Source organism: Sebastes umbrosus, chromosome 15 (genome assembly GCF_015220745.1).
Source record: "Sebastes umbrosus isolate fSebUmb1 chromosome 15, fSebUmb1.pri, whole genome shotgun sequence".
NCBI lineage: Eukaryota > Metazoa > Chordata > Actinopteri > Perciformes > Sebastidae > Sebastes > Sebastes umbrosus.
In genome coordinates, this window is record NC_051283.1 from 11,925,015 (window position 1) to 11,945,143 (window position 20,129).

The 20,129-nt window shown below is 40.4% G+C and overlaps 2 protein-coding genes across 2 annotated transcripts; both read left to right on the forward strand.

The window, feature by feature from the left end:
* The first annotated feature begins 9,878 nt into the window (after positions 1-9,878).
* Positions 9,879-15,255, forward strand: zbtb8b (zinc finger and BTB domain containing 8B). The gene is made up of 5 exons (XM_037795971.1): positions 9,879-10,009; positions 11,345-11,537; positions 11,868-12,777; positions 12,889-13,067; positions 14,250-15,255. Exons 2-5 carry the CDS (start codon positions 11,364-11,366, stop codon positions 14,562-14,564), a joined length of 1,578 nt encoding a protein of 525 aa, XP_037651899.1. The 5' UTR covers positions 9,879-10,009; positions 11,345-11,363; the 3' UTR covers positions 14,565-15,255.
* Positions 15,256-16,148: 893 nt separating this feature from the next.
* LOC119503338 (tissue alpha-L-fucosidase-like) lies at positions 16,149-19,946 on the forward strand. Its single transcript, XM_037795058.1, has 7 exons — positions 16,149-16,648; positions 17,793-17,927; positions 18,489-18,732; positions 18,812-19,012; positions 19,107-19,297; positions 19,433-19,532; positions 19,625-19,946. The coding sequence occupies exons 1-7, from the start codon at positions 16,272-16,274 to the stop codon at positions 19,760-19,762; spliced, it is 1,386 nt and encodes a 461-aa protein (XP_037650986.1). The 5' UTR covers positions 16,149-16,271; the 3' UTR covers positions 19,763-19,946.
* Positions 19,947-20,129: the final 183 nt, after the last annotated feature.

Here is a 20,129-nt window from a genome sequence, read left to right on the forward strand (position 1 = left end):
TTACCTGTTGAAAGGGAAAAATAAGTAAAACAAATAAACATCAACTAGATACAAAAAACAGTCTTTTCAGTGCATTTTCTTTTTCGCAAAAGGGCACAAACTGGTTGAAAGTACTAATGTGGGGCTTTCACACAGTATCGCATTGTCTGTAGACCATAAAACATTTTTTTAAATACATTTTTTAAAATGAAAAAAAGGGTTGTTAAAAAAAAGGTCAATTAGTAGGGCTGTCAATCGATTAAAATATTTAATCGCAATTAATCGCAAATTAATCACACATTTTTTATCTGTTCAAAATGTACCTTAGAATTTGTCTAGTAATGCTCTTATCAACGTGGGAGTGGGCAAATATGCTTGCTTTATGCAAATGCATGTATTAAGTATTTATTATTTGAAATCAATTAACAACACAAAACAATCACAAATATTTTCCAGAAACCTTCACAGGTACCTCATTTAGCAAACTCAACAGATAACAACAGCTGTCAGTGTGTCAGTGTGCTGACTTGACTATGACTTGCCCAAAACTGCATGTGCTTATCATAAAGTTGGCCTGAGGTCAGAGGTCAAGGGACCCCCTTTGAAAATGGCCTGGACAGTTTTTTCCTCACCAAAATATTATGATACCAGTAACTTCACTATAGCTTCAAAACGGAACTCACTACAACCCAAAAATTGCAAGATGCGTTGACAAAATTAGTGGCGTAAAAAATGAATTTGCGTTAACGCGTTACTATGGTGTTAACTTTGACAGCCCTAATCTTTAATGATGTAGATGCATTAGACCAGGGTGTCAAACATATGGCTCGAGGTCCAGAAACGGCCCACCAAAGGGTCTTTCTCTCTGACTTTGCAAAGTGTAAAAATTGCAGAGAAGTCATTAATTCAAATTTTTCAATAAAATGCACTGTTATAAGCGTATAGGCAACTGTTCATGCAGGAGCCGCTGGTGGAAAATATCTTTGTCAAAAAGGAGAAAAGTGGACACAGTGTTGGTTTTTCCAAGAAAAAACGGATCAGTTCCTATTTTTTTCATGGGAAGCCAATGTGCTTGGTGTGTTCACAGCATCTTTCAATGCTCTATGGAATATAATATTCGGCGCCACTGTCAGTCTCATCATGACGAAAAATACAACAACTTGCCAGGACAACTGAGAACAGAGAAGATGAATTATTGTTTGAAGGTTCGAGGAAACAGCAGCCTGTTTTTACTCGTAAAGAGAGATCAGTGAGACAACTCAGGTTGTTCATCATCTCTTTTGTAAATGGATTGTTCATTATTCATTAATTGTTTTCAGAATGTACTTGTACTTCTTTAAATAAAGGAAAAACTTTATAGTTATTTATAGGTTATAATGCAATGGTTTTACTGTTCTGGCCAACTCGAGATCAAATTGGGTTGTATGTGGCTCATGAACTAGAATGAGTTTGACAGCCCTGCATTAGACTTTCAATGAGCAAGGCACAAAAAAGGGTTGGAATAAAATTACTTTACATTGTTCTGCTGTATTTGTGTTGAAATCACAAGCACATTTATGATAATGCAAGAGAAAATACAAAAATGACATACATTTACGACATGTGGGAGCGAAGCCTAGATGGCAAAACGCTGAATTGTTATTTTTTTTTTTAATTATTGCTCGCTAGTGATTTAAATATTCATTCAAATGCTTTTTATCATAGTTTTTTTGGTTTGGTTTTTGCAATTATGATGCACTTTTTATACCATGGTTTTAATCATCAGAATCAGAATGATCTTTATTGTCATTATACTCAGGTACAATTCAATTTTGCAAGCTTTTCTCGATGTAGTTCAGAATAAAGACAAATAAATAAAAGTGATAATAACAGTAAGAGCAGCATAAAAACAGGATCGGTCGTAGGTGTTAAAGGCTACTGCTTTACTGATAGAAAATAGACAAACTAAGAGAAAAATAAACAAACTAAGAGAACAAAAGGAGTGAGCTTAGCCACTGCGTCTGCACGCGCCGCCATCTTGGTTGCTAATGGAAGAGATGCCAATAGGAATGGTGTTGGTGTTTGCAAATGTATCTTTGAAATAACAAGGTACCCAAAAATAACTCCTCAGATGCAATCAAATAGTAAAAAGAAATGTTTGTTCACTGTCTAGAATCCCTGTTGAGAATGTATGAAAGGCCAATTGTGGCCAAAGGAGCCCTCTGCATGGCGCCCTGCTGTATGCAAGTGCTATTGACATCCCACCCAAAAAATCTGTAGATTTCTTATTGGTATGAGGCCTCCATGGTAGTCCGCCTGTGGCTGGGCGCTCAGTCACTGGGGTCAAGATTGGATTGGCATGGGAACTGGCACTGGGAGTAGCTTGGCACAGTCTAGGCTGGACCCATGAGGGAATTATCTGCCCTTCAGACACATGAGGAATGCCTGGGACCTGTGGCACTGTGGCACTGTCTGGCTGTCGCCACGATTCACTCGGAATAACCTGGATCTACGAGGCATTCCTGGGAACGCCAGGTTTGTTCCTATAAGAGCTGCATTGTGTTTTTTAATGCTCCGATTGAGCTAATATGAGGTGTGAATAAACCCCTAGAGAAACAGGGTTTAGACACAGTCAGTATATGTGTTTGAGATAGTGGCTGCTGTGATTTGAGGTGTCAGGAGGGCAGCAGGGCTGCAGCGATGGGTCATGCCGCCTGTCAGAGAGCGAGAGACATAGAGAGAGAACAGAGAGAGAAAGAGAGAGAGAGTCCTCCCTCCTCATCCGGCTCCCCTACACACAGATAAATAAAGAGGCTAAAAGCCGAAGAGAAGAAGCAGAAAGGAACTTTTGTGGCTTCCGAGTGGGGTCCCTTTCATGGCGGTTCCCACAGCACTAGGCCTGTGATGACATTCACCATGTTTCACACACACACACACACACACACGCTGACGGGCCCTGTGACTGCGGTGACTTTCGCTGGTGCCGGGCCCCAGACGGGACGGCGAGGGCCCCGAGAGCCACAGGCAGCCATTGTGCTGTCGCCGCGGAAACCAGCCTCTTTATGTCAGACATGTTTTTCTGTTTGTTTTCTTTTTTATGTCTTTAATGTGGGCAAGGGGGAATGTTTCCCCTCTCATCTACCCCCCAACCCACTCCTTCTTCTTCTTCTTCTTCACTGCTCTGCGTTATTTCCCCTCTCCCCCCCAATACCCATCTTCCTCCTCCTCCTCCTCCTCCCCCTCCTCCCACCAATCCATCCACATTTGTTTCTCCTCTTTTCCTCTTCCACTCCCTCCCACCCTTATGTTGTCTCCCCCTTTTCTCCCCCTGTAGATTGTCATTTGTAAAGCTCTTTGCTTAGACAGTCCATATCTTTGTCATGGTGTTGCGGCCTCCCTCTCACTCAACTCCTTTTTTTATCAATACTTCATGAGGTTTTGGCACAAACTGGCACTTTTTCTCCCTGCGCTAAGAAAAAAAACAACAACAATGCGCACAACTCTAAAACAACCCATCCCCAAAAGAATTCTGCCTTTCCCACGCTAGGCCAATTTTCTTCACAAGATTAAACAAACTCCCAATAACAAAATGAAAGAAACGTGAAGGAGTGGGGGGGGGGGGGGGGGGGGGGAAATCTGGTTATGATTCCAGTCTCCAAAAAAGCCAGAAGAGGATGCCCCAAAGTCGGAAAAACAAACCTGAAAAAAGCCAACTGTTACTATTTTTAAGTGCTTGAAAGAATGTCGTTCTGCGCCATGACTCAAAGGCACGCCGGCCCTCGTCCGTAATCAGTTCATTCTGACTGCACTCCTCCGCCACATCACACACGGGACGCAATCTTTTATGAGCCGCAGAGAAAAGAGGAGGAGAAGAAAAAGGGGGAAAGTGAAAAATGAAAGAGTTCAAGGCTAATCCACCGTGTCCCCTCTGCCGAGCATGCGACTGTGCCTCGTTTGATGACTGGGGGTTTTAAGACTGGGCTAATATTATCCACTGTAAAACTAGCTGTGCTCAAGCGTTTTGACTTCTGACTATCACTCAAGTTTATGGAGGAGACTAATTTTTATTGCATGGAGTCATGCAACGCTTAATTCTTCTATCAGCCTTCTATTTTTGTCAGTGTCAAAATAAAAAAATGGCGTTTAGTATAGAAACCAGCGGTGGAAGAAGGACTCAGATATTTCAGTAAACGCGCTAATACCACAGTGAGGAAATACTCTGGTCCAATAAAACTCCATAATTCAAAATCTTAGCTGAGCAAAGTACAAAAGTATTAGCATCAAAATAAAGTAAAAGTAAAAGTACTTAATGGGCAGAATTGTCCCTTTCAGAGAGTTTATATTATTTTATATCATATTATTGGAATATTACTAATGCTTTAACACGTAAGCAGCATTTTAATGTTGACAGCTGGTGGATTTGTTGGATAGTTTAATCTGTAGCACAGTATCATATTATATAAACTGATTACATGTTTTGTCTGTAAAATCTTAATCTGTAAAGTAACTAAAGCTGTCAGATAAATGTAATGGAGTCAAAAGTACAATATTTCCCTTTGAAATGTAGAAGTATAAAGTACCATCAATTTCAAATACTCATGTAAAGTACAGTACTTGAGTAAAATTACTTCCACCAATGGTAGAAACTTGCAATTCTGAGAGGAAAAGTACACAAGAAGGATGAATTCAAAACAGGAGACATATGCATCTGTTCCCCGGTCAGTTTGAAATTCAAGGATTTGCATTAATTGGATTCCAGGTTGGTTGTCATAAACCCAGGAGATGGTGCTCCATCCCGGTGTCACCCTTGTCTGCTGCTCTCTGACAGCCTCTCACTTCCCCAAATCCCTCCTATAACTTTACACCTCAGATTACGGCGTTATCAGGGAGGCATCCGGCCGACACCTCGTTCCGACGGCAGCTCCGAAGAGCCGGCGTAAGCCCCTAAAAACCAGCATAAAAACTTGCCGCCACCGCACTGCCGGGTAATTTTTAGCGGTTCCCAGAAAAGGGATTACAGTGAGTGTGCAGGGAAAGAGGAAGACTTTGAGGGAGGAAGGATGACGGTAATGACAAACATTGTTTTCATATCCTGAGGGAGTTGGTACAACTTTTATTGGTCTTGATAGATGCTTATATAATTAAAATTACCAAGTGAAAGAATGGATGCATTCATTCTGTTTTATTTTGACGCCAAATAAGTCTGCATTGCTCAGTTAAACTAATGGATTGGATCAGTTCAGCTATAAATTTGCACAATCTGTATTAGTGTACTGGAGTGAAGAGCCTTATCTTGAGTAGATATCCCATTGGTTCCTATTCTTTTTTGGTCTGACATACCCCCTCCGCCCTGTCAGATGACCTCAAGTAACCCCTTCCATCATCAACACCACCCATCATGTTCCAAGTCTGTTCTCATGATTATAAACTGCGTACTATATAACACTATTAATTATATAAAATTATTACACGGCTTTGTTTAACACTCGATTCTGATTGGTCAATCACGGCAGTCTACGGTCTGTGATTTCTTTATAGCGGTTGCTATGTATAACCGACCGTTGCTATGGACGCAGTTCTGATCTAGGACACTGGCTGACCGTTTTTGTGTCAATTTATTGATTTCTTAAGTAATTAGCAGCGTAATAAGCGGGATAATGTACAGCAAGCGGGTCGTTGTTGTAAAATAAACCCTGTCTGTGTTTATTTTGCAATAATGACCGGCTCGCTGTACATTATCCCGTACATTGTTATTGTTATATTTTTTTTCACGCAATTTAATTGTCAATGTTTAGGTTACTTTGGTCAATCTTGTATTTGTGTCACTTGGAGTGGCAGAAAACGGATGTTTGTCATTTATCCATTCTTTTAAGCTACGTATACTGTTATTTGAACTGTTTATTCATCATTTCTAACTATTTCTTTTTCAATTCAATTCAAAGAGGCTTTAATGGCATGAAAGTTTCAAAAAAACAATGTTGCCGAAACATCAAAATATGGCTATATAGCTAATATAGCTACCTATTTCTACAGTATATTCATTACTTTTAGCTTGGTATTTCAACTGTTTTATTGTTACTTTTAGCTAATTATTTGTTTATTGAGTACTTTTAGATTTCAACCTCTCCGCTGTCTCGCTAGTTTTCACACACACACATGTGGTTTTGGTGTGTTTCAGCTGAATTTGATGGGCAGCTCACTGGTTATTGCAAATTGACTAAAGATAAACATCGCGCCAGTTTGTAATCTTATTTGGCTGTTCATTTCCATCCAACACAAGTATGTGGATAAATATTTTAAATCAAATCAGAAGTTGAATTTGGTTGATTTAATTAGTTGAGTTTTTCTTGTAACCGCTGGCAACTGAAGACTGGGTGGGAATCACAGTTATATCAGATGATGCTAATTGTGTCATCGTTGAATGCCATGAGACAACCACTTTGTACATTTTGTTTTTATGTCAACGCAAATGCAGTCGTGTTTGACATCGAGACAATGCCATGACAAAGCTGGACTTATACAGCTCGGAGATACACGGACGGAGGCAGACACACATTCAGAAAAGTGCACACAGCGGACTGCTGGAAGGCCTACTTGTGTATTGAACTAATTCTATACACTCTGCATGTGGCTCATGCACAAACATACGCTGTCTTTCTCAGACATGAGGTCGACGCTCGAGGACGACGAGCTAACTGTATATAGTACAGGAGGCTTTGATCTGTGGACTTGGCTGTGGCAGAGACAGCCAGCCAGAGCCGAGGCTCTGCACTACCGGAAGCTTGTGGTCTGGGACGGCTCCATTTACTACTCTGTTCTGGTGCTAAATATACAATAATAAAAAGCCTGGCAGATTTATTTCAGACCGTGATACATTTCCTCTCCGGCGAGGGAAGAAAGGACTGAGCAAGAGACAGACGTCTCGGGATTACCGAAGAACATTAAGTGATAATTACAGAGAGAGATAGACAGAAAGAGAGGGACGAGGTTTCCCCCTCTCGCTTCTCTCTTCCTCTTCCTCTTGCCACCACAGAGGAGAGTGGCGTCTCCAAACTAAAGAGGGGCGCCCGCTGTATTAGACTCCCAATGATTGGCTGTGATTGCATTATCTGATCCCATGAGGGATAAAAGGACAGCAACACACACACACGCACACCACATGCCTGTGTTTCATTGCTCAACGATCACTGATCCTCAGAAGTCAAACATGGCTTCTCTTGAACACATCTTAAGACATGTAGCCATAAAAGAAAATATGATTAAAATTCAAACATCGTCTTTATCTTTTTCAAGTCAGTTTTCCGAAACACACAAGCACACACACACACATACACACACTCATACTCCCTTATGTACTCGAACTTCACCACCAGTCCACCACACTCCTCTCAAAAGCTCTTTGATCCCCGGTCGAGGGTCCTCTCCGCGGTGCCTCTGTCTGAATTCCAGAGATTCTGGGATAATTCAAACGTTTCACGGCACATACTTGGTCCCCCCAGGAGACAGCGGCGGGGATGGAAAATGCCACCACGGTCTCTCTCCCTCCATTGTCCCTACTCTTTAATCAGGCCCTCTCTGTGGCTCGCGCTGCCACCGTGGTGTGTTGTCTCAGCCTGGGAAAATGCCGGCCTAAGTGGCTGTTATGTGCTGAGGCGCAGACCGCAGGGACCCGGAGGGGTGCTGCTGGAGCCCTCTGTGCCAGCCGTGGGTCTCGCAGCGGCTAACACAATGAGCGAGCGAGCTCCCAAATCTGGATGCAGCCTTGCATAACAGCCAGTATGTACATGTATTTATTTTTTAGACTGATCTGTAAATCACGCGTCGTCATAATCATAGGCATAAGCCAAAACCCTGATCATAAATCATGAATATTATTTGTTCCTAAGGGGTTGATGGGTGTAAACCAGCATTAAACTGCCACACAGATAGGGCAGTATTGTCGAGACTCCAGTGTGATTGCTTGGCTGTGGAGAGGGAGTTTCCTGCCCATATGTCAACAAATGACCAAAACAAAGGCCTTGTGTTTCCCTGAGTCAGGACAACCAGAGCTACCTCACAGTTCAACCCTTTGCTTTGGGGCAGACGCGTGTTAGGGCTGGGCGGCCGGGTCGACCGATGGTTGGCCTGCCTTCGGCCGGACGCAACGCTCCATCAGGTCAAGTTTACAAGGACTTGAGTCAAACCCGGCTGGTTTATACTGGTTTATATTTAGTGCTTATAAGCGCGAATAGAACTTTTATGAGGTGCCATAAATTTCATTTTCAAAAGAGGGTGAGCATGGAGGCTCATGTACGCCTACCCTGTGGTTTCTCCGGGCCACCACGAAGCCTTTGTGTTCGCCCTGTTTGCCATGGGAAAATATTTGAAACAAATAAGTCGCTTGGTCGGCACCCATCAGTGTAAAAAAAACACTTCTAAGAGCTGTGGATTGTGCTGAGAGGGTGTGGCGCAGCGCTGAAGGAACTACTTGTTTACTCTCGCTATGTCCGAAAATAAAAAAAAGGGAATTATTTTCTCTCCGAAATGGAAAGCAAATAAACAAGTATTCTTGAGCAGACAATGTGGGCAGGAGCGAGCCGCCTGCGGCTGTGCAGCGGTATGCTGGACTTGGTTCGAGAAGGAGGGCGACACTTTGAGGTTCTTCTGCACATCATCACCATCATCATCATCATCATCAGCATGGCCATCATCACTATCGATGAGTTTCTACAGTGGAAATGAAACTTTAAAGAAAATGTTTTATAGTCAAAAACACATAATAACCATCATGTATCTAAGGGCGATTAAGACACAAGTACTTTTAACTGCTGTATAATAACTCATTTGAAGTGAAAAAGGGGGAGTATCTGTGCTTTACTTGAGTTTTTATGTTTCCGTCAACTCTCCCTTTTACTCAACTACTTCACTACATTTATCCGTGTTTTCCACATTATCTGATGACCCAGATATACCATGTGATACCAATGTTGTTTTACTATTGGCTCACAAGCCTTGTGAGAAGGGGGAACCAAAAAGTTTTTAATTATTTATTCACAATCATTTGTCACCCTTCTAAAAGTTCTGTGGATGTATTATTATTTTTTTTTTTTAAATATTCCTCTACTAAAAAATTCAATAAGACCTTTAGTTTGTATATTTCTGACCCTATTTTAGGTCATTTTTTTTGGAACATTGTTTAGAATAACGTCTCACATCTGGTACATCTTGTTTAAACTTTCTTTTAATTCAATTAAGTTGTGTCAGTGCAGTATCTTGCAACTGGTTTTATGTTCATTCTATGTCTATTTCCACTTAATGTAAAGCACTTTGTGCTGCGTTTCTTGCATACAGAAATAAAGTTTATTATTATTATAATAGTAATACTACTACTACTACTAGTGTAATAATATATTATATAATAATAATGATAATAATAATAATGTCGTTGTTATTATTTTTATCATTATTATTATTATTATTAATATCATTATTATTATTGTTGTTGTTATTGTTATTAATAAACCCACATAAAAGTTTACAGTACATGTAGGAACAATAACAATAATAATAATAATAACGATAAAAATAATAATAATAATAATAATAATAACGACATTATTATTATTATATAATATATATAATATATATATTATATTAATAATAAGTATAATATCATTATTATTATTATTATTATTAATAATAATAATAATAATGATAAAAAATAATAATAATAATAACGACATTATTAATATTATAATAGTAAAACCACTACTTCTACTACTACTAGTGTAATAATATATTATATAATAATAATGATAATAATAATAATGTCGTTATTATTATAATTATTATTATTATTGTTGTCATTATTATTAATTAACCCACATAAAAGTTTACAGTACATGTAGGAGCTGTACTGGCCACGCCTTCGTCGGCTTCTGATTGGATGAACGAGACGCGTCACTTATTGCTAAACGCGGAAGTTGTTGTGTGGACACGGAACAATGAACCTTGCTAATCTGTCTGTGTTATGATACCTACTTTTCTCACGTCCAGTCGCGTAATTACACAGGTGAGACCGTATTATATGTCCTTTTCTTATCACACTGTGTGTCAACATGCTCTGCAGAGAGCAGTGGGTGTTGTTAGTCTGTCGTTTTGTTGAATGAAGTCTCACTAACTGGCTGCTCGGTGCTAGCTGAGTTAGCTTGTAATCAAACAGAAAGTAGAGCTTACCTTCGCTTTTATTACTTCCACTGTCTAAACGAGTTTGGTTTGTATGTTCAAGCCTTGTTGTCTTTTAGGTTATTAAACGTTGTCTAATATCAGTGATTAAATGTGTACACAAACCTAATGCATCCTCTTTGTATTTCCTGTTGCATTGTTAATGTTAATGCAGTAGCTGGCAGGAAGTTTAATTGGACCTAATCTATTGCCATAGCAACAGATTGGCAATGTAAAGGTCTATACTCTAAAGTGGAGAAATTGTCTCCTAACAAGATATTTCAAGTCACACAAAATCACAAGATATGGAGTTGATTTTAAATAAAATGTTTTGCACCACAGAACCACACATTTCCAACATATATCTTTTGCTTAAAAAAAAGGGGAAAAAGTCCAGAGTGCGCAGAAGTTCAAATCAGTGTGATGAAAGTGCTCTTTGGTAAAATAAGATAAGATTAACCTTTATTAATCCCCGGAGGGAAATTCAGGTGTCAAAGCAGCAACATCAGCAAACAAAGTGAAACACAGGAGAGGTAAAGGTATACACAAATTATAAAAACAATATTAGAGATATAAAAGATACAGAGTGAATGGGTGAACATAGTGTGTGCAGTCTGTCAATAAATACATGTAGTATGTAGGTGGGGTACACAAAGGTTAAAAAAAAAGGGTGAGTCCAAGGCACTCTTCTGTCAAAAAATAAAAAGCCTTTATTCAATTGGCTATTTCATGATGAAATGCTAAAAACAATGCTGCTACATATAAGATAGGGTAACAACCCACGTGTAGCGTGTAACCCTCAGCACACAGCTTTCCCTTCTATGAGTACACAGACAATTGATGATTGCAAAACACCTGACCAAAAGGCCAATAAACTCTCAGGTGACAAGTGCAAACTGTGGTCACTAGATGGCTCTACAGGATGTCAAAAAAAGCAGAGAAAATAATGAAAATAAAATAAGAAAACATAAATATACAGATAATAAGACAGAAAAAAGTAAATAAGTAATAATATATAACCATTTATGGCAACAGTACCAGACCACATGCATAAGAGCCACTACAAAAACTGACTAAAATCAATTTCTTCGTTTAGTCCTGGATATGTTATGGCTTTCATTTGGTATCAATCTTTTCACGTTTCCCCTTTTATATTGTCTCTTCTGTCCCCTCTCCCTGGCAGGTCGCACTGAGGTATCGACATGGAGGTGCCTTGCTACCTGCCCAAACTGCTCTTCGAGCTCAATGAGCAGCGTAAACGGGACTTCTTCTGTGACTGCAGCATCCTCGTCGAAGGTCGTGTCTTCAAGGCTCATCGTAATGTGTTGTTTGCTGGGAGCGGCTATTTCCGGGCTCTTCTGGTCCACTATCTGCAGGTGAGAATAGCTTATATCAGTGTTATTATTTCTAGGAGAGGTGGGCAAGTGTTGTGTATGGCTTCTTAGAAACAAATGTAATGATTTGGCTAAGATAATGTATTTATTCTCCTGTTATCGATGATTATTTTAATGCCTTAAAATGTTACAAAAATGCAGATCACTTTCTATGAAATCAGTGAAGAAGAATGTGAGAAGTAAATGGCTTCCTCATGGGTGGATGGTGGGAGTTGGGGCACTCTTGTCTGGTCTGGTTTGTTGATATGACAGCTGATTCTCTATTGTTCTTGCTGGCCATACACTGCTATGATATGTACTATCTCTTTTCAGGATAGTGGACAGCGCTACAGCACAGCATCGCTGGACATTGTGACAGCCGATGCCTTCTCGATTATCCTGGACTACCTTTACTCCGGCCGCTTGGCCCTGAACAGAAGCAACGTCATCGAGGTGATGTCAGCAGGCAGCTACCTGCAGATGACTGACCTGGTAAACTTCTGTAAGGGATACATCCGCTCATCTTTGGAAATATGCAACAAGGACAAGGAGAGGAACACAGAGAAGGAGAACCAGTCACAGGATGGAGGGATGGGTCCTGCAGACAGCGGCACTCCTGCCGCAACAACCTCCAGTGGTGCCGGGGCTGTCGAGACTCATTCACAGGCTGCAGAGGCAGATAGAGGGTCGGGTTTAGGTCCGGAGTCTGTGACCTCGGCTAGGACCCCCTTGTCCATCCCTGTCACCACGACTCCGGGCACCAGCAGAGACATGGACAGCGACTACCATTCCAGGGAGGAGTTTGCATCTGGGAGTGAAGGACAGAAGGGACACATGGATCAGGCTAACCTCTCATCCTCTTCATCATCTGCTTTGACCCCTGAGTTAGTGCACCCCAAGATAGAGTACGACCCCGACGAGGAGCTTATGGAGTCCCCTGACAGCAAAGACCTGGTCTCATATCCTGGGCCCTCTCTCCATAACCCTCATCACAGCAGGCTACTTCCTCCCTCTCCCTCCAATGAGCGCTCTCCCATGGGATACAGCCCTTCCTTTAATGCCAGGCAGCTAATGGAGATGCTGGCCCGAGGTGAAGGCCCCAGTCCTCTGGGGGACAGAGTGGGGCAGCGCTTTACACAAGGACTGGGTAGCAGCACAGGAGGAGGCAGAATGGATGAAAGTTTAGGGTTTGTGGGATCATCTATCATGGAGATTCAGTCTGATTGGCTTGGAGAGGACACAGGTAATTTGAATATCAATCTAAGCTCATGCAAACGGCCTAGGGTGACATATGTTGTTGCATTCTCAAGCATTGATGTATATCTGAACCGTTGGCCTCTCTCTCCCCCTGCAGGTGATGGTTTGGTAGTGCCAGTGAAACTCCACAAGTGCCCGTTCTGTCCGTACACTGCCAAGCAGAAGGGGATCATGAAGAGACACATCCGCTGCCACACAGGAGAGAGGCCCTTCCCCTGTCCCATGTGTGGCAAGAGGTTCACAAGACAGGAGCACCTTCGCAGCCATGCCCTCAGTGTAAGAACTCAGTGTGACTGCGTCATAATCAGCCCAGTTTTGCATTGTGTTGCGCCCACCTAACCTGGTTTTGATATGTAGGCCTGTAAAGCCGGGTTTCCACCAAGAAGTTCCTGGTAATTTTAGTCCCGGGACTACTTTTCAAGGAACTAAAAGGTTGTTGTCTGCGTTTCCATATCTCCACTGGACGCAACCGTTACTAATCCTAAAATGCTAACGTAGCTCCTCAGGGATTGAAGCTGTTATTTTTTCGCATTTTGACAATCTAACACATTAATCAAGACTGTAAGGACTGTTGATAGTTGTTGGTTTTGTTTGAATATGCCAAATTGTAATTTCATGGATTATTGTTGTTTGGACGATTAGGCTAAAACAGCTTATATGTGCTAATGTCAGTAAATATTCACTTTTTCTGCAGCCTGACGGAGACATCAGTGTCAAACCATTTATCCATTTTTTCCACACTAACTGGCCACTCGATACCAAAATCGTTACTTTACAAAACAAACAAAAAAACAAAAACCCACTGTTTAGTCTCACATCTGTTTTTTTTTTTTTTTTATCAATTCCATTTTCCAATAGTAATCAATGCTGGGTCTTTTGTTGTCAGGGATGTGGTATTTACAGAATACTGCACTTTGTTAAACAAGCAAATTACAAGTGATTTTGAAATGTGAGTTATAATTATTTTAAATTGTTTAGGAATTTAAGATTTCATGGCCAGCCAGATGTTGGCAGCTATCCTACAGAATAAGAGTTCACTTGTTGAAAACAATATTGAAAACAGTTGTTCCGTATATTTGTTATTTAAATTGTAGTGGTGAAACTGCACAGTAGCAATTATCTGTCCCCTTGTTGTAGTTCATAGATTAATTGTTGTATTTTGTCTCGGTTGTAGTGTAATTGTATAGTCAATAATACATAGTAGTTTGTACAAAACCAGTTAAAGCCAGTAATTGCGAGCAGTTAGTTGTAAAAAGCAATTAGCTGTCTCCCTCTTTAATGAGTGCTGTTAAATTCTGTTGCTTGTGTTTTGTGTGCAGTGAAGGGAGTATAATGAGAGCAGTAAATCTTTTGGCTCCTATGTTGTTATTCTTCACCTATAATAATCTAAAAGTTGGTGTTACCTGTGCAAAATAATTCACAGTGTGTTGTCTCTCTCACTGTGCTGACCATCAACAGGTCCATAGGCACTACTGGCCGGTATCATGTAAGAGCTGCAGGCGAACCTTCGCTGGATCCAGTGTTTCGCCGGGACTCCGACGCTTCGGCATCTGCGACAGCTGCAACTGCGTGACCACCACTCATGATGATTCCGCATCGGTTCACCCCGCCAGCCAGCAAGAGCCCATGGAGCGTGCAGATGGGGGCACGGATTGGTCCAGTTTTATGGACGATGTAGACGAGGTGGAGGTTGGCAGAGTGGAGGACTTGGTAGAGAAACAGATGCTTGAAAGGCAGCTGGCTGTCTGCACCGATAACACAGTGACTCTGTAGGAGAAGAAAACCATTCCTTGAACTGTTCTACTGTTCAGTTAACTGTGGCCATACTTATTGATGTTAAATTATTACTGCAAGATGGCCTTATTTATTGACTCATTTGTAATCGGAAAATGTGTCTTTTTGACTGTTGGAGATGTTATGCTCCAGTGATTTGCAAATAGATTTAGTGTTTTAAAATGTTTTTAAAACATAAATTAATTTATTTTTATTTCTTTGCACAGTTGCTCAAATCCAAATTTCTCTGTATGTGCTGCATTTAAAGAGAACATCAACTTTACAGATGATAAAGTAGCCTGTTGCATGTTTTATTTTGTCCAAAAAGACTGCAGTTCACAGATTACGCTTTGTGGTTGTAATGGGACCATTGTTGTAATAAATGTGTTGTGTAATTGTTGACATATTTCATATTTTATCACACTTTTTATGTGCTTTTCTACATGTAAATAATTTGTTTTTATCTTGTGTGACATATGTACATTTCCCTGCTGCTTGCCAAGGATTTGCATCAGGTGACCAAACTGCAGTATTGATACGAAAGGTGCCCTTTGGCGCCCTCTAGTGGCTCAGCCCCTACCAGAGAAAAATGATTCAGTGTGTAGAAATCTGTGCCACAAATCATTGAAATCAAATGCAAATGACTACTTATCAATGTATAAAGATACCAATTAAAATGCCTTTTCCCCTGTTTGTTTGTTTTCTTATTGGAATTGCACAAAATTAGAGCTGAGTCCAATTTAAACCTGCAGAGGGCAGAATGTTTTTGTCATCGTTGGGCAAATATTCAATAATAACCTTTCAGCATATTGTAATTCAAGTGTTCTGAGAGAAAACTACACTTTTGCACTTCCTCATGGCTCTGTTTTCAGGCTTTAAAAAATCTAGCCCGTGACGGGAGACTTTGGCCAATCACAGGTCATTTCAGAGAGAGAGTGTTCCTATTGACTGTTCATTTAATAGACGCAGCTGTAAATCACTCGCAAACTTGGTTAAAATGATCAAACTAGGCAGCGCTGATCAAATTTGAATTGATATTCTCTTACTGTAATGTAATGTAGTGTACTGTTAAGCTGTAAAATGAGAAAGTTTGCTTCGGCTGGTGGGCGGTGCTTGGTATTTCCTCAACTGATCTCATCAACATGGCTGTCGGGTCACAAACTTTCTCATTTTACAGCTAAACAGTACACTACAAGATGTTTCTGAAAACATTTGAGGCCACAAATAGCCATTACAGTAACAGAATATTGATTCATATGTCGTTTGATCGGAGTTAGTGAGTGATTGACAGCTGCTCAAGAGACTGCAAGGCTCCAGCTCGGCTCTGATTGGTTGTTTTCCTTCGGTCTGTGAAATCATACAGATGCCATTAGGAGCACCAGAGGACACAGAGGAACATGATTTTTTTGTTTCAGATTGCCTGTCTCAGGCACTACTGTCAGGATATAGTGACCGTTTTATAAAAATATTTTTTTTTTTAAATTACATTTGCTCCAGTTCTACTCACTGCAGCTTTAAGTATGGAAGACATTTATGTAGGAACTGAATCATCTAGGGGTTGGCCACACTGTTTGCCCTTCCCACAACATCATTCAAATGTAATACACATGTTACAGACAGGTAGAGTTAACTCACCTGTCGCGTCTGACTATATGCAAGTTAACAAGAGCTTCTTAATCTTCATTGGAGATACAGACATAAGGGATCATGTCACTTCATATGCGCCCTACATGCATTATGCCTCTGATTAGTGTAATAACCCTTCTTCTCATGTGGGGACCTGGATGCTCTGCGCGTTACGCAGCAAACTGGACCAGTCTGGATGCCAGACCTCTGCCACAGTGGTTCGACCAGGCGAAGATCGGGATCTTCGTCCACTGGGGGGTCTTCTCAGTCCCTGGCTTCGGGCAGTACAGTGAGTGGTTCTGGTACTGGTGGAAGTCCCAAAAGCGCGCAGAGGAAGTTGAGTTCATGCGGAAGAACTACCCTCCAGGCTTTAAATACGCAGATTTTGCGTCCGAGTTTCGCGCAGAGTTCTTCGATCCGGATCAGTGGGCAGAGATATTCAAAGCCTCTGGAGCCAGGTACTGTATGGTACTCACAGCTCTCTTCCTGGTGCCATAGAAATGTGCACAAACCTGCTGTATTTGTGTATCTGTGTCAGTTTCAGTGCAGTCTCTTTTGTTGCCATGTTTGAACCAGCCTCAGCCTCAGCCACACCTGCAGGGGTCATGTATGTGCTTGCTTTGTAGGCAGAGTTACTCAGGGCATAATAATCAGTATTCAGTCATCTCTATATTATTTAGGATACAATAATCAGTGTTTCTCAAAAGTTAGACCAGAATATAAATCATATATATATATATATATATATATATATATGATTCTATATTATTATTATTATTATTATTATTATTATTATTATTATTATGATTATTATAATATATATAATAATCATAATAATAATAATATAGAATAATATACTGTATATATATTCTGGTCTAACTTTTGAAAAATACTGATTATTGTATCCTAAATAATATAGAGATGACTGTATACTGATTATTATGCCCTGAATATATATATATATATATTCCAGGCAGTGGTGGAAGAAGTATTCAGATCCTTCACTTCAATAAAAGTACTTAGACCACACTGTGAAAAATACTCCACTACATGTAAAAGTCCTGCATTCAAAACCTTACACGTACAACTTATATCTAAAAGTATGTAAGTGTTATCAGCAAAATGTACTTAAAGTATGAAAAGTGAAACTACTCATTGTGCAGTAGACTATTCCATGTCATTGTTTTACTATCATATATGGTGGGTTTTTTTATATTGAATATTACTGCTGCATTAATGTGTATGTTGCATTTTACTGCTGTAGATGTTTTCACGGTATCAGAAAAACAGCCCTGTTTTCAGCTTTGTGACGATGCATTTTTTTTCCCCAACTGATCCAAGAGGGTTTTTGAATAGTTTATTTAGCTTAAAAAGTAGGATCATTTTCTCAACACATAAAGGAACACTGCATCCTTGTCTAGTAACTAGTAACTAAAGCTGCCAGGCAAATGTAGTGGGGTAGAAAGTACAATATTTGCTTCTGAGATGTAGTGGAGTAGAAGTATAAAGTAGCATAAAATGGAAAGTAAAGTTCAAGTACCTTGAATTTGTAATTAAGTACCAGAAATGTGTAAGGACATTAATGTGTGCATGTTTTTATAGGTATGTGGTATTCACATCCAAACACCATGAAGGATTCACAAACTGGCCCTCTGACAGCTCCTGGAACTGGAACTCAATGGATGTGGGACCTCACCGGGACCTGGTGGGAGAACTGGCTGCAGCTGTCAGGAAGAAGTGAGGAGATTAGGAGAAAGATGCTGCATCTACATTCATTCAATTTCTACCTTTTTTTTTTTTTTTAAAAAGGCTGTTATGGAGGACGGAACCTGCCAAAAAAATAAATAAATGACTCGATAAATATGCCATTATATGAACTAGAAATATTATTAAAAGAAATGTAGGCATTAATTAATTGATATAATGTGACATAGATGTAAATTTCTGTTTTATTTGTATTTGTATTTTCTATCTACTCTTCTATTTAATTCCCTCTTGTATTTATTTATATTAACTTTTAAATGTATGTATTTATTTTTGTATTTATTTTAGATTTATTTTTAAATATATTTACTCATTATTAAATTGCATTTATTTATTTATGCATGCTTTCCCCCCCCTATGTATTTCCCCAAACTTATTTATTTCTGTATTCTTTTATTTATACATTTCCTTTTACCTTTCTTTATGCATTTCTACATTCTCTTAAGTCTTAAATGAGTCAGTTTGGAAACTGTTGACATAAAAATGACAGGGCTAAACTGCTTTGTGTATTGACTCATATTTCTCTGCCAACAGGTCACTGCATATGGGTCTCTACCACTCTCTCTATGAATGGTACCATCCCCTTTTCTTGATGGACCAGGCCTCCGGATTCAAGACTCAGAATTTTGTTGCCCGTAAGACTCTTCCAGAGCTTGTGAACCTTGTGATGGCGTACAAACCTGATCTGATCTGGTCTGATGGGGACTGGGAAGCACCAGATACCTACTGGAACTCCACCCAGTTCCTGGCCTGGCTCTACAATGACAGCCCAGTCAAGGTGAAAGAGTCTTTACAGCAACATGGTTTCATCAGAGCAGGTTTTTTTTCTGTAGATAACAACTTGTGTGTTTCTTCAGGACGTGGTGGTTACCAATGACAGGTGGGGTAAGGGCTGCTACTGCAAACATGGAGGCTACTACAACTGTGCCGACAGGTACACACCTGGTAAACTCCCAGACCACAAATGGGAGAAATGCCAGTCCATCGACACCCGGTCCTGGGGCTACCGAAGAGACATGAAGCTGAGCGAGCTCATGGATCTGCCGTCCATCATAAAGGTGAAAGGTCACACTAGGTCATCACCTACAACTGATGTATGTCTAGTTGTTTTTTTATTAATTATTGTGTTAATGTAACACTCTCTCTCCTCAGGACTTGGTGTATGTGGTGGCGATGGGTGGTAACTACCTGTTGAACATTGGGCCCATGGCAGATGGCATGATCGCTCCAGTGTTTGAGGAGAGGCTGCGGGGACTCGGTGCCTGGTTGGGGATCAATGGGGAGGCCATCTATGCTTCCAAACCCTGGAGGGTCCAGATGCAGAACAGCACTGTCACTGTCTGGTGAGATTGTTATTTTTATGAGAGGCCAGTCCACAGTGGCAGCAGACTAAGCAAGCTAAGTCCATACGTCCCTCTCCCTAGCAACATCTTGTGATTTTGTGATGTAAAATAAGCCACTTTTTGCTCCTATTATAGGTACACTGTCAAAAGCAACACCGTTTATGCCATAATCCTTGACTGGCCGTCCAAACAATCACTTCAGCTCATAGCACCAAGGATTACTGGTGCCACAAAAGTAAGCCTTATATATGCCTTTAAAGTTAAATCCCAGTTAACTTCATTTTATTATAATCATAAACTCTACACTCTACTCTTGTACATCCACAGGTTACACTTATGGACTATCCTAATGTACCACTGAAGTGGGCACCACTGACACCAACAGCTGGACTGGTGATTGTTATGCCTGCTATGCCATTATCTCCTGGAAAGGCCTGGTGTCTGAAACTGGAGGGAGTCGTCTAACGTTAGAGAGTTGTAAGACAATCAACACCAAGTAGTCCTAAGGTCAAAGGGCATGTCATTATACATTTTATTGTACTGTGTGTGGGAGTAATTGTATATTAAATGATCAGGGATTTAAGTGGATTTTTGTTACATGCACAGTAATATTAAAAGGCTGTGGAAGCTCACAGCAGGACCAACAGTATATGGTCAATCACTGTGTTATGTCATTTCATTCCCACAGGTATTTACTGTAAGGATAAAGCTGGTTACCCAAGTAGAGGTCTCTGGATGGGTATATAGAATTCCCTGACCTGCCTGGCCCTTTAAAGGGCGGGTCCATCTGCGTTCTTTTCTGGGGTTTTCAAATGGAAACGCCCACTCAGGC